The sequence below is a fragment of the Clytia hemisphaerica genome, unplaced genomic scaffold (genome assembly GCF_902728285.1).
Source record: "Clytia hemisphaerica strain Z4C2 unplaced genomic scaffold, Clytia hemisphaerica genome assembly, whole genome shotgun sequence".
In the NCBI taxonomy this organism is placed as follows: domain Eukaryota; kingdom Metazoa; phylum Cnidaria; class Hydrozoa; order Leptothecata; family Clytiidae; genus Clytia; species Clytia hemisphaerica.
Genome location: NW_027103951.1, coordinates 4311 through 18461, shown reverse-complemented (window position 1 = coordinate 18461; position 14151 = coordinate 4311). Strand labels below are relative to the sequence as shown.

The window sequence follows — 14151 nt, the reverse complement described above, 5'->3', positions numbered from 1 at the left end:
AGAATTTACACCCCCAATATATTGTGAACGACTTTCTGTCTCCATCGAGATTTAACTTCTTCATTCTGTCCATTATACTGACCCGACCAGTAGTGAAGCAGTGTACATAAATCTTTGATCAAGGAAAGCGATGTTTTTGGACATGTTTAAGTTTAAGTATTACTAAAAGGTAGCTGGTTTTTTTTGACGATGCAAGAAAATTATCATTAAAAATCTAAAAGTCAACATATATTGAGTTATACATATATTGATATACATTCCTGAGTAGTGAAGAAGAAAAAACATTGACCATTAGGTTAAATAACTACTACAAGAAAGAAAAATAGATTTTTTTTCTGAGAATTATTTGGAAAATGATCGAATGAAAATGTATAATCAAATTGTATGAGAAATTAAGAAAATTGTTCTGTATTACAATACAAAATTTATAGCTGTATTTTCATCAGTTTGAATGTGTTCTACTATGCGATTTAAGATGAGTTGCTGTTCTATAAGATTTACCACATTCTTTACACCTGAAGGGTTTGAAACCAATATGGATTCTACTATGTTCTACTAAATTACACCTATGTTTGAAGGCTTTACCACAAACAGTACAATAAAACGGCCTGTGATCAGTGTGCGTACCTAAATGTTGTTTTAGGTTTCCTTTCCGTGTAAATGATTTTCCACATTCCTCACATTCAAACTTATTTGTTGTGTCTTTATGGACGATTTCATGTAATTGTAATTCATCAAATTGTGCAAAGGATTTACCACATTCCTTACATTGGAAATTATCACTTTGGATTGTGTGAATTCTCTGATGAATCTTGAGAGACCGTCTCGCTTTGTAACATTTACCACATTCCGTGCATTCAAAAGATCTGGATTTTTTCACTTTAGAAACATTATACCGACGATCTGTTTCTTCTTGGACTATAAAGTTTGCAACTTCCATCAAACTATTTTTATTCGCAGTCTCCCTGGAAATTCCATTCGTAAAGGCTGCTTTATCCCGGATATTAGTAAAATCATCTTTTCCATTCACAGGAACATTATCATTGTCATCTTCCTCAATTTTTATTTCGAAGCATTCTCCCATAATTTCATTTTCGTTATAGAAAGTACTTTCATCATCAGCAAAATCATCAATTTCAAGTTTAATTTCATGGGGATCACCGTGACTTCCGTTTTCACAACATGTATTTCCAATAATGTGTTCTTCTTCGATTTTAATGTAACCTGTTGCAACCAAAATGTCTTCATTCTCAATTATTTCACTTGACTTTTCACTATCACTACATGATTTATCCATAGTTTTATTTATTTCATCGGATCTTAATCTGTATCTCTTATATATATCTATAATATATATATCTCTTTAATATACCTTGAAACAATTGCAGTGTACACAATATAATTTTAAGTTAAAAAAGAGCTAGATTAACGATCCAAATTTTTCAATATTATGAATCGGTTTGTGGACACTGAGGGTATTTAATAGGTCGTAAATATACCGTAAAAATAGATTATTCTTTAAAGGGGTAAATGAGTGAAAGTCTTAACAAAATCCTTGAGATATTGCTTAAGGAAAACACTTTTTCACAAAACATTCATGAAATATCTAGCATGCTCTACATGTGATCGCTTTTCTGTAAAATTCTTTCCACATTCTTCACACTTGGACTTCTAATACCTTATGAACGTTGTTTTCATGTTTACGTCTATCAGCCGTACGTGAAAACTCTTTACCACATTCCTTACATTCATAAGGCTTAATACCTCTATGAACAAATCTTTGATGTTTTAACATATTCACCTTCTGAAAGAAACATTTACCACATTCATTACATTCGAATTCTTTGATCCCTCTATGAATAGCTTCATGTCTTTTGAGACTTCCTTTATGAAGAAGTTTTCCACAATCGTCACACTGAACTTTAGGTTTGCTACCGTTATACAACTTCATTGGCTTTTGTTTCTCGGAAAATTCCTTAGTCTTATTATCAATATTCCAGCCGTGTTCATTTATAACTTCATTATAGCTAGATCGAAAACTGCCTGGATCATCTTGTGAAAATGCTTTACCACATTCCGTGCTGTATTTCCTGTCGAGCAGGTCATCGGCTAAAGATGAGGAACCACCGATTGATTCATTCTTATTCACGCCTTCTCCCAAATCATTTGAATTCAGTATTTGGTGTTTTACACCAGATAAACCTTCATCCTCAACCTTGAAATCATTTCTCAAATTAAAATTCAATTCATGTTGAAAATCCAAGTTAGGATCATCTTGTTCTAATTCGATTTTGATGGATTGTTTTTTGTTAGGACGTTCTATTTCCTCTGAATTTTTGCTGTCAGATTCATTGTCGCTATCATTCAATCCACCACCGCGAGTAATATCGAAATATAAGTCTGAAGATTCTTCATCTTCACTTCCATTGAGGTGATTATTATCAAATGTGTTAACCATATTGGCCTTTTTAATCGGATGAACGTTTTATAAAATTTTTATCAGAATTGAAGAATGAAAAATAAATAAAACAGGGATCTTACCGAGAAGAAACCCCACCTAAATGTGACAGCGTGACACCAAAAATGTTAAACACTTAGAAAGCATTGAAATGGCAATGGTTTGGCGAAATGAGAGGTTTTTTATACTTCTGCGATGGAAACATATTAAAATGTACTCTTTTCAGCTCTTTTTTAAACCTTCTTTGTCAATAAATAGCAAACGAACACTCTCATCTGATACAATATATGCTTTCATGTAACAAAAAAACATCTTAAAAAACTTCACGAAAACAGCTTACCACATTCCTTACACTTGATTTTGTAAGTCGGTGCAAATTCATAAGACAAATACTTCTAATCAAGTCTTGAGTCGGGGCGTTGGACAATTTAGTTTATCTGTATTTTGAAAGCAATCACATATCAGGTAACTCACCAAAAAGCCACCCTTGCCTCAAAGTTTTGGTCACATACAGTTTCTTTTATTTTGACTACATTTTTGACTTTTGTATGACCTAAAAATCGTTTTCACGACGAATTTTTAAGAACACGACGCTGAGAATTTAAGAACATCGTAAGAACATTTAGAATGAAAAGCCCCAGTCTGAGCCAAAATTCATTGGTTCTTATGAAAAAAAAGCGTGTAAATCAGAAAAATCTTCATTTTGTTCATAATACATTCACTTCCATTCTTGCTTTGTGAGTATTTGTTTTCCTTACAGTCTTCCTCAAGCAGTCTTTGTATTGTGGTCTTTCATTGAATAACTTGCTTTCGTGGTATTTTCTATTGTTTTGATATCAATATCTATTTTTTCCTGAAAAAGGAAAGAAAATAAATATTAAGATTTGTTCTCTGTATTTCCACGTTTTTTTATAAGAACAAAAGGCTTCGATGGCCAAAATGTTAAGAACATTAAGTTAAGAATATTTTAAGGCTTTGGACTCAAAAACACCCGTTTTCTTTAGAAAAATGGGTAAAAATGGTGAAAATGAGAACATTTTAAGAACATTTTTAGGCTTGAAACCCAAAAAGTTAAGAACATCCCAAGGCTTCAAAATCTTTGGATGTTCTTATAAAAAAACGTGTATTTATTGGTTATTTTGTCATTATGACGCAAGGTTTAAGATGAACAGATAATAATAATAATAGGTAAAGTCGAAAAAATGTCCAGGCCTTTACTTTCCCTAGATTAAAATTGAAATAGGTACTTGTTGGAACAAGGAAGAAATATAAAACATGAAATATGAAATGTAAAATATTTACAGACATAAAAATACTATACAAAAATAAATTGGAAATGGACATGTCGAAAAGAATGAAGCTCGTTTCAAAAACGTTTTTGGTCTCGTAGTTGCTGTTTCAACAAATAACAAGTATCATTTGTGGATTGTAAGACAGTGATGTATCATACTTGATTTATGTGAAAATGATTTACCACATTCCGGACATTCAAATGGTCTCAAACCTTTATGGACTGCTTTGATGTGTCCAAAGACAGATGCTTTATATGCAAACCGTTTTCCACATTCCTTGCATTCAAAAGGTTTTACTCCAGTGTGCGTTTTTTGGTGTTTAAGGAGAATACAACGCTGGGTAAAAGACTTACCACATTCCTCACATATATGTAATTTTACCCCATGGATTTTTTCATGCCGTTTAAGATATATGAGGGTTGCAAATGTCTTACCACACTCTTCGCAATTGAAATGACCATTCTCCTCATGAATCGTATTAATATGTATTTTCAAAGTCTTTTCTGTGGAATAGAATTTACCACATTCTTGACATTGAAACTTGTTTGTTTGATTTTCTACAAGATTATTCTCATTCGCCTTTTCTAAAGTTTTCTTACTGTTCTCTATACTCAGAGAGCTCAGAGGTGAATCATTAACTATGGGCAAAGCATGAGACCCCGGAACGAGCTTTTCAATTTTGACTCCAACTTCATAATTTTGATGATCGCTTGTTTCATTAGTGTTGTCATGGCGAGTAATATCAAAAAACAAATCAACAGATGGCTTAGAACATTTACTTTTATCATTTGAAAGTTCATCATTGTTTCCACTTAAAATTTCTGGATCATTAGAAATTGGATTACTTTCATATTGTTCTACAAATTCATCCGAACCTTCGTCAATCTCTTCATTGGTGAATTCATTGACTTTTGAATGGTTGACATTCTCACCAACTTCATCATGGCAACCTTCCAATTCATTGGTGCTTAAGTCACTTTCATTAGTCAAGAATTTATTAATACAAGGCTCTAAGTCATTGACATTTGTATTAACTTGGTACCGTTCCTCGTGGGATTGTAGAATCACCTTATGATCTGTAGTTGTCAGTTCATTGGATGTGACTTCTTCTAGTGGCATTCTATTGTTGTTTTCATCACTTTCTTTAGACTCAGCACAGAAATTAATTTTCTTAGTATTTGGCATAAACATGAAAGTATTTCCAGTTTTATCCAGAAATGCGATAGGACCTTTTGAGTTATCAATGTAAATATCGCATGAACCAATAACATTGTTTCCAACTCGTATTTCAAATAGGAATTTCATTTGATAGTAAGATTGACCATCTCCAATCTGGTTCTCCTTTAAAATGTTTGTTTTTGTGTTGTGAATACTAACTTCCATTTCCATACCAGAATGTGAGGTAGCTTGTTATTAGTTTTAAAATCTATAATATCTGTAAAAAGAAAAACAGGTTTTATTACAGTTAACATATTACATTAAAATCTATAATATCTGTCAAAAAGAAAAACAAAACCTGAAACATGCAAATTTTGACCCCGGACAACATGCTTGCCAAACAATGGGTTTTGACCCTACAACTTTACTCCCAGACATGGGCAATTTATGAATTTTTTGCTACCCCCTGGACAGTGTATCCCCCACCCGAATAAGTTGTTTTACTGTTCATCAAAAAGATGATAATAGACTGCATAGTTCGTCCATAGTTCGGGGATGACACTTTGCGAAAAAATGAAGGAGGGGGATCAGAAATTTTCATGAAAAAGGGGGATAGCAAGGAAGGGGGGCTCACATATATATTGTAGATTATTTTCGAGCACTGTTATGAAATTTGGTTTTCCTGAAAGAAAGTTTTCTGTTAGAGTAGTCTGAGTCAAAAAGAAGAAGTTTATTATTTTGCTTTCTCAATCTGAAGATATTTCTTAGCTATTTTTTCAAAAGTCCAAAATGCTTGGGGGATACCGGGGGGGGGGGGGGGAGGGTACTACCCTTGTCGACCGACGGGGGTGCTCCGCTGAGGTTCGAAAAATGGACCCTACGTGGGACTCGAAATTTGCGAAAAAGGTGACCCTGAATGGGACTGAAATTCCAAAATTTTCTCAAATGTTCTACTTTTTTCCCAAATTTTCCAAAAATAGGCACCCTACGAGGGAGTGATTTTTCTATTTTGGTGTTTTTGCGACCCTACCTGGGACTCGTGGAGTTTAAAAAAGGTACCCTGACCAGCGGAGCATCCTCGTAACCCATCTTGCCCTAGTACCCCCCCCCCCCCCCGGGGGGGGATACACGTTTTTTTTTTAAGAAACACGCTTTTAAGAAACATGAGGCTCAGAATGCCTAAAAACTAAGAAACATCTAAGAAAAATGCTGAGGCTGAGAATCAGAAAATAACATTTTTTAATTCGTTTTTTTTTAAGAACCTTCCAATCAAGGGAAAGTTCCAAAAAATACTTACATAACGTCAGAAAATCAATATAGAAGATAGGAAAGTACTGTAGATTAGTCTATTAGACTATTGTATTATCGGCATGCATCCTTTAAGCTTGACAAAGTTTAGAAACATGTAAGGCTCAAAAGGCCGATTTCTTAAGAAACATTGAGGCTGCTTGGTAAAACTTTCTTAAAAAAAAACGTGTAGGCATTTTTAAAGGTTAGGGGGGTGCCAAAAAGGGGGATCAGACCCTTTTCCACACTTTGAGACTGACCGCTTAGACAATGCTTATTTTATGCGATCTCAAGTTACCTCCAGGCTCCAAATAATTGAAAAAAATTCAAACTAGATCATCATTCCTCAGCTCTGGTTTAAACGGCCCACTTTTGACCCTGTCTTTTTCGAATTGTGAATTAAAGTGGGTAGAAAGTTTTCTGTCTAAAATCAATGCATTGCCCTCTTTTTTGTAACAATCAGAATAGGGAGGGTAGAAAGTCGACCGTCTAAACTAGAGCTTAGGGTTCTTATTATGAATGAAAACGAAAGTAGGAAAATGATTCAATATACGATAACAACAATTCAACATTAAACCAAGGATCGCAATCTTATATAAATTCAAACAGAAGATATCAAGCATTCATAACTTTAATCAGTTTACTTGAAAAAAGGACTTTACAAACTCGGCCATATTTTGGGCATTTCCAAAAGGCATCTTTGTGCAAAAAATCAGAAAAACTAATGATGAAATCTCGAGAAAATGCCAAAAGACCGGTTTTCCGGTATATTTCCGCCATTTTCGGCCGGAATAAAAATGTTTTTGGAAAACCAGGCTCCGTCATATTTTATGCATTACTATTTTGCATCTTTGTGCCAAAAACCAGAAAAAAACTATGAGCAAATCTCGAGAAAAGCTGGTAACAGACGAACGGACGAACAAACAAAGGTTAATTTATAGGACCTCCACCGGGGTAGGTCCAAAAAGTACGGTCTGCTAATGTTTTTTGGAACAAACTTTAGGTCGATACAAATAATGTCAAATTAATTTCATTGAACGCTCAAGGCATAAATAATCTATAAATTATAGTATACAAAGTAATTCTACGATTTTTAGAGTAAAAAAAAGTTTCTATTTAATTTGAACAAGCTCTGATATCATCGAGCACTCTCGGCAGATAGAAGAAAATAGACCTGTGGCAAAGAATCAGATAAAAACCTGAAACCTCTAAATAGACTGAAAATGAATTGAAAACAAACCTAGATGATATAAATCCTCAAAAAGTGTAGAATAAAATTAACCAAACTGGACACTCATCTTCAGTCCACATTTTTTAAACAAAAAAACAAAACAAGCAACATGCTGAACGGACCTACCTGGTGATCAAAATCAGATAAAAATAGGACAAATAGCAAGAGAGTAAGAAGTAATGAGCAGCTTGAATATAGGCACTTTTCTGCCCAAATTTGCTCAAAAAATTATTTTTTCGAAAATCAACCTCCATCAGAAATTAAATATTACCATTTTACAGCACTATGCAAAAAATAAGAAAAAAACACCAAGCCAATCTCGAGAAATCTCATTTTCCCTAAATATGACAAAAGGGAGTTTCCCCAAATAAAAAAATTCCGATTTTTACGGCCAAAATCTTTTTTCCGGAAAAAACAGCTTGAGTTACTTGCCTTTTATCTTTGTCCGAAAAATTTGAAAAATCTAATGAAGCAATTTCACACAAAGTCCAGAAAACCCCATTTTTAGGCACATTTTGGCCAAAATTTGCCCCAAAAAATTAATTTTTGAAAACCGGGCTTCATCAGATTTTAAAGATTACCATTTTACATCAAAGTGCAAAAAATCAGAAAAAAATATCGATCCAATCGCGAGAAATGTTCTTTTTCCCTAAAAATGACATAAGGAAATTTCCCCAAATAAGAAAATCCGAGTTTTACGGCCAAAGAAAATTTTCCGGAAAAAACAGCTTGAGTCGTGTTTTAGAGAACCTTACCTTTTATCTCTGTCCAAAAAAATTTGAAAAAACTAATAAAGCAATTTCTCACAAAGTCCAGAAAACCCCATTTTAGGCATATTTTGGCCCAAATTTGCCCCAAAAAATTCCATCTTTCTGCCAAAAATCAGGAAAAAGTAATGAAGCAATTTTTCACAAAGTCCAAAAAACCTTATTTTAGGTAGTTTTGCCCAAATTTTGCCCCCCAAAAATTTTTTTCTAAAATCGGGCTCCGTCACTTTTTAGGCATTGCTATTTTGTATCATTGTGCAAAAAATTAAAAAAAACTAATGAGCCAATCCCGAGAAAAGCTTGTAACAGACGAACGGACAACAGTCATTAAAGGACCTCCCGGTAGGTCCAAAAAGTCAACTGAAAAACTTATCAACAACTCGTAACAATTCATATAATTAATGATGGCTTTGTTTGATATGTTTCGTGAGAATATAATTGTGTGTATAGCAATTACCACACACCGTACATTTAAAGGGTTTGTCAGTTCGGTGCTTGTATCCATGAACAGTAAGTTTGCGTTTTGTTGTAAAGCTTTTACCACATTCTTGACATTCAAAACATTCAATTGTATTATGACTCTGCTTATGTGTATAGAAAGCGTCCCTTCGTGAAAATGATTTACCACAAGCTTTGCACTCATATGGTCTATTTCCAGTGTGGCTGTTTTTATGGTCTTTCAAGTCAGCACCAGAAACAAAATATCTATCGCAGTGTTCACAATGATGATTCTTTTTTATTTTTCCATTATGGATTCTGACATGTTTCTTCAAATGCCATTCAGTACTGAAATATTTGTCACATCTTTCACAATGAAATGGTTTGATTCCTGAATGAGTAGCTGCATGTAGTTGAAGTGTAAATTTTCTGGCAAACATTTTACCACAATCATTACACTGAAATGATTTGATTCCCTGATGTGTCACTTGAAAATGTAATGTTAGCTCACTTTTTAAGGCAAAACTTCTTTCACTCTGTACAATTAAATTCTTTTGCATGGATCCTTTTATGCACTCTCAGGTGGGCCTTTTTTGGAAAATCCTTTCCACACTCTTCGCATTCAAAAGGTGCAGTTCCTTGATGGGCGGATCGGTTGTGTTTTATAAGATCGCTCTTTGAGGTAAAAATCCCACCACATTCTTGACAGCTATGTTCATCTCGATGGATTTTCAAGTGCATTCTCAGATTATTCTTTCCTGGAAAACACTTTCCACAAACTTCGCATTCAAATGGTGTGATTCCTTTATGAGCATTCTCGTGCGCTAATAAACTACCACCATCCATAAGGATCTTACCACATTCTTGACATTTAAATTCTTTTATAATCTTAGGCTTAGGTATCTTCACTCCAATATTAACACGCAAAAGGTCTTTCTGTTTTTCATTATTTAATTTTGTGCTTTCAAAGATTGTAATGCATTTAATGCATTTGACTTCTTTGTTGACATTAAATGTGCTGGTTAATCGATTGATGCTGTCTGGGTTCTTCACAGGTTTTTTACAAACTACACATTTCGATTTTTCCATTAAATCATTGTTTGATTCAATAATTTGAAGATCGATTGTGTTTTTCTCCTCATTTTGTGTTGTTATTGGTTTTGGTGCAATATTTAGACGCCTTTGCTGCAAAATTTGAATCGGTGTAGTTTTTAATCCTTTCTTTTTCTTAAGATGGCAAGTGACTGCTTGGAGTTGATCAATCAAATTTTTATGAAATTGATTTGATTGATTCGATGGTAAAGGTTGATACTGTGTGTTTATCATCGTTGCAATGCTTGGCATTTTTGGTTTGATGACGATATCAGCAATCGGAACGGTCTTTAGAACCGGGTTGTCTTCTGATGAACGTTTCTTTGGAATGAAATGAAAGTGATTTCTCTTGCTATCCGACATTTTGATAGATTTTGTAGAACTTTCAACACATAAATCAAAGTTACCAATTATTTCACCATCCAATTTGATGTCAAATTTGATTGTGATTGGAAAATCGAATTTACCAGACGATTCTTTATCTCTAATGACATCACTTGTTTGTATATTTTCTATTATTAATTTCATTTTTCTTTTTTGTTTTCTCTAAAACAAAAAAAAAGTCAGTTGATTCTTACATTAGATTTAAGACAAAACTTGAATTTTATTGGCAACCAGCCTTGAAAAATAAATTTGGGGAAGTCTTTGTCTGATTGAAGTAAAAATAAACCGAAAAAAATAGTTCCCTGACTCCAACAATCAAAATTTTCAAAAAGAGGAAAAAAAAACCCAGAAATTAACCTAAGGACCAAGTGTGCAGAATTTCAGTCAAATCCTACCATTACCTTAATGGTATTAAATTTTGCGTGTTACAAAATTTTGCTGGTATTTAATTCGGCGATTTCTTAGGTCAAATTTGGGGAAGTTTAATACCGTTTAAATTTTCAAAAATACAAAATCTCGAAATTAAATAAACACAAAAAATTTTCAAAATAAGCTTAAAATCACGAAATTTTCAAAAATGAAAGACAATGAAATTTTCAAGTTGTGATATTTCTTTACTGTAGAAATAAATTTTGTGTTTCATGTCATTTTCTTTAAAAAATTTAAAACATGCAAAAAAATTTCCCGAAACTGGCAATCATGAAATTTAATACATGCAAAACACGTTTCCTCAAAAAATTTGTAACACACAAAATTCAATAACACATGAAATTTAAAACCATTTTAACCCTATTCGGACTAGGGGGGGGGGCTCTTTCTGTTCGGAGGTCAAACTATTGCTAATAGCTCCTGAAATAATAGAACTTTTGCCGTGAAATTTTCTGTAAATTCCTAACTTTTATTTAGCTTCAAAATAAAAAAAAATTTGACACCTAAATATTTTCACACCTTGAGCATGATGACATTTCTGACAGTAAGGTGTCACAAAAATTGACACTTTTCCAATACAAAGTTATTTTCATTGTCAAATATATCGTTTAAACTGTAATTTATTGAATATTGAGGATAAAATAAGCATTTTAAACTCAGGCAACTTTTTTCTAAAGCCTTTGTTAGAATACAATAGCTATTTATAAGAACAAAGGAAATTTTCGGTTTTTGCTCACTTTGGGCATGATGAGTGACGTCATCAAAAAATTTTTTTTGTCAAAAGTTACCTTACGTCACAAGAATCTTGTGTGCCAAATTTCATCCAAAAAGACCCACTAGATCAAAAGTTAAGGGGTGGTACAGGAAAAGCCCCCCCCCCCCCCAGTTCTGAACCGCCCCTAAAAACCTAGGTTGAATAGGGTTAAGGTATTTGGGACCGACACACACAGATTCTAACTGAAAAAGATTGTTTTATATCGATTTGAAAAAATATTATTGAAACAAAAAATACAAATTTTCGAATTGAAGCACTTATGAATTTTCAGTAAGTTCAAAAGAAAACATTGTCTTGCATAAAAAATCTGAAAAATAGTTTCATGATTCAATAGTGTTTTTTATGAAGACTTTCTTGATGATGTTCAAATTGAACTTTTGTGACAAAAGATTTACCGCATTCCTTACATTGATAAGGTTTTTTTAGTTCATGAATATTAAGTAGATGACTTGATAAGTCACCTTTCCTTGCAAATGATTTACCACATTCCTTGCATTCAAATGGTTTGATTCCAGTGTGTATAACAAGGTGCATATTTAAATTACACTTGTTGGCAAATGACTTTCCACACTCCTCACAGTTAAAAGGTTTAATTTGTTTATGAACAGCAGATTCATGTTTTGCCAGCATAAATTGATGTGAGTAACTCTTACCACATTCCTGACATTTGAAAGGTTTTTCCATTAAATGTACGCTTTTATGGAGAGTAAGTTTTCTATTTGATATAAAGCATTTGTTACAATCTGGACATTTAAATGATTTTGTGTTGTGAATCTGTCGATGTGTTGTTAAATTATTTTTTGCTGCAAAGGATTTACCACAAACCTTGCAATCGTGAGGTTTATTTCCTGTGTGAATATTCTGGTGATCAGATAGTCGGCTTTTTATAGAAAAAGACTTCCCACATACTTCACATAGATGAGGTTTTACTCCTTCAATATGTATTTTCCTATGCTTGTTATAACCATCCCTGGACGTAAAGGATTTATCACACTCCTCGCATTGAAACGTTGTGTTGTCATGAACTTCCAAGTGTATTTTGAGGCCACTATTCCTTGCAAACACTTTGCCACATTCTTCGCATTCAAATGGTTTAGTTCCTTTGTGAATTACAAGGTGACTTTTCAAAGAACCTCTACGCGAGAAGCTCTTACCGCACTCTTCACATTTAAATGGTTTTAAGTCTTTATGAACTGTCTGATGGCTAGAAAGATTTTTTTTTCCTCCAAAATGTTTTCCCACAGATTTTACATTCATAAGGTTTCAAACCTTTATGAGAGTTTTGATGTGTTTCACAGTTTTGTTTGTCTACAAAAAACTTACCACATTCCTTGCAAGCATATTTCTTTTCATTTATTGTTGTTTTATTAACCTTCTTTCCACCCAGCATCAATTTTCTTAGGATTAACATCTTCAAAACACTTGATGCATATCAATGAATTGTCAGAATTACTTTTATCTAAGAACTCTATCAAACATAACTTTTTTACAGATTTTGCACACAAATTTTAGATTATCGTCGCGTTCATTTAATACACTGTTCTCTGAAAGATCTACGTCTAATTCGATTTCGAGTGTAATTGAAGTCATATCATCATCCTTTTTACCTTGCATTGCCTCCAAATTCTTCTGAGGAAATTTCACTCTGCTCATTTCTGAAAGATCACCACCACAATTCAATAGCTCACAAGTTTTTTCTTGCTCACTCTCATTTCGTATTTCCTGGGAAATACCATTTTCCTTCTGGTTGACTAAACTGTCCAGATTGATGATATCAGTTGTGTATTTTGTGCAAGTGAAAGGTGATCTTGTTGGCTTAAAGGTAAAAATTATTATTCTCCTGATCCAAAAATTCCACTGGGGAATTTGAGTTAACCACTGATATATTGCAACTACCAATATTCATTTCTTCTATTTTGATGTCAAATGTAATGTTGATTGGAAAGTTTTTAAACTCATCCATGGATGTATCACCATATTTTGTGATTCCACTTGTTAAAATGTTTTCTATTTTCAAATTCATTTTTTACTCTTCTCTCTAAAAAAAGGTTTAAAGAATTAATATTTGATGAAATAATAACAATAGTATTAGTATTCCACAGACAACTCTATAAAATTTGACTTCTATAAACACATTGTTTATTGAGGGTTTCGGTGAACATTACAAAGCTGCAATCTGATTGGCTGTTAGAAAACCAATAAAATTCTAACCCAAATACCAATTAGGAATAATTCAGGATAGGAGTAATAGCTCTCAAGGCTTTACACCCCTTTCCTTTCAGTTTTACGAGTGTCCCCACACACACACCCACATACCCTATACACAGACACCCTATACACAGACACCCCCACACACAGTGTGTTCAGATCCGTGTTCGCCGTGCTAAGCGTGCTCGTTGAATTAATTAAAATTTTACAGCCCTTTCCTTTAAGTTTTACGAGTGCCCTTACACACACACCCATATACACCCTATACATAGACACCCTATACACAGACACCCCCACACACAGTGTGTTCAGATCTCGTGCTCGCCGTGCTAAGCGTGCTCGTTGAATTAATTAAAATTTTACACACCTTTCCTTTAAGTTTTACGAGTGCCCCCACACACACCCATATACACCCTATACATAGACACCCTATACACAGACACCCCCACACACAGTGTGTTCAGATCTCGTGCTCGCCGTGCTAAGCGTGCTTGTTGAATTAATTAAAATTTTACACACCTTTCCTTTAAGTTTTACGAGTGCCCCCACACACACACCCATATACACCCTATACATAGACACCCTATACACAGACACCCCCACACACAGTGTGTCCAGATCTCGTGCTCGCC

At 33.7% G+C, this 14151-nt stretch overlaps 3 protein-coding genes across 3 annotated transcripts; all 3 read right to left on the bottom strand.

Annotated features, from left to right (window-relative positions):
- Nucleotides 1-339: 339 nt before the first annotated feature.
- Nucleotides 340-9160, bottom strand: LOC136810118 (zinc finger protein 493-like). The gene is made up of 4 exons (XM_067066685.1): nt 8601-9160; nt 3886-5160; nt 1662-2464; nt 340-1325 (listed from the first exon to the last, which is right to left on the bottom strand). The coding sequence occupies exons 1-4, from the start codon at nt 9069-9071 to the stop codon at nt 443-445; spliced, it is 3432 nt and encodes a 1143-aa protein (XP_066922786.1). The 5' UTR covers nt 9072-9160; the 3' UTR covers nt 340-442.
- Nucleotides 9161-9162: 2 nt separating this feature from the next.
- On the bottom strand, nt 9163-10420 carry LOC136810117 (zinc finger protein 595-like). The gene has a single exon (XM_067066684.1). It carries the CDS (start codon nt 10249-10251, stop codon nt 9163-9165), a length of 1089 nt encoding a protein of 362 aa, XP_066922785.1. The 5' UTR covers nt 10252-10420.
- Nucleotides 10421-11638: 1218 nt separating this feature from the next.
- LOC136810122 (zinc finger protein 708-like) lies at nt 11639-12689 on the bottom strand. Its single transcript, XM_067066690.1, has one exon. The coding sequence runs from the start codon at nt 12566-12568 to the stop codon at nt 11639-11641; it is 930 nt and encodes a 309-aa protein (XP_066922791.1). The 5' UTR covers nt 12569-12689.
- Between the last annotated feature and the right edge of the window lie 1462 nt (nt 12690-14151).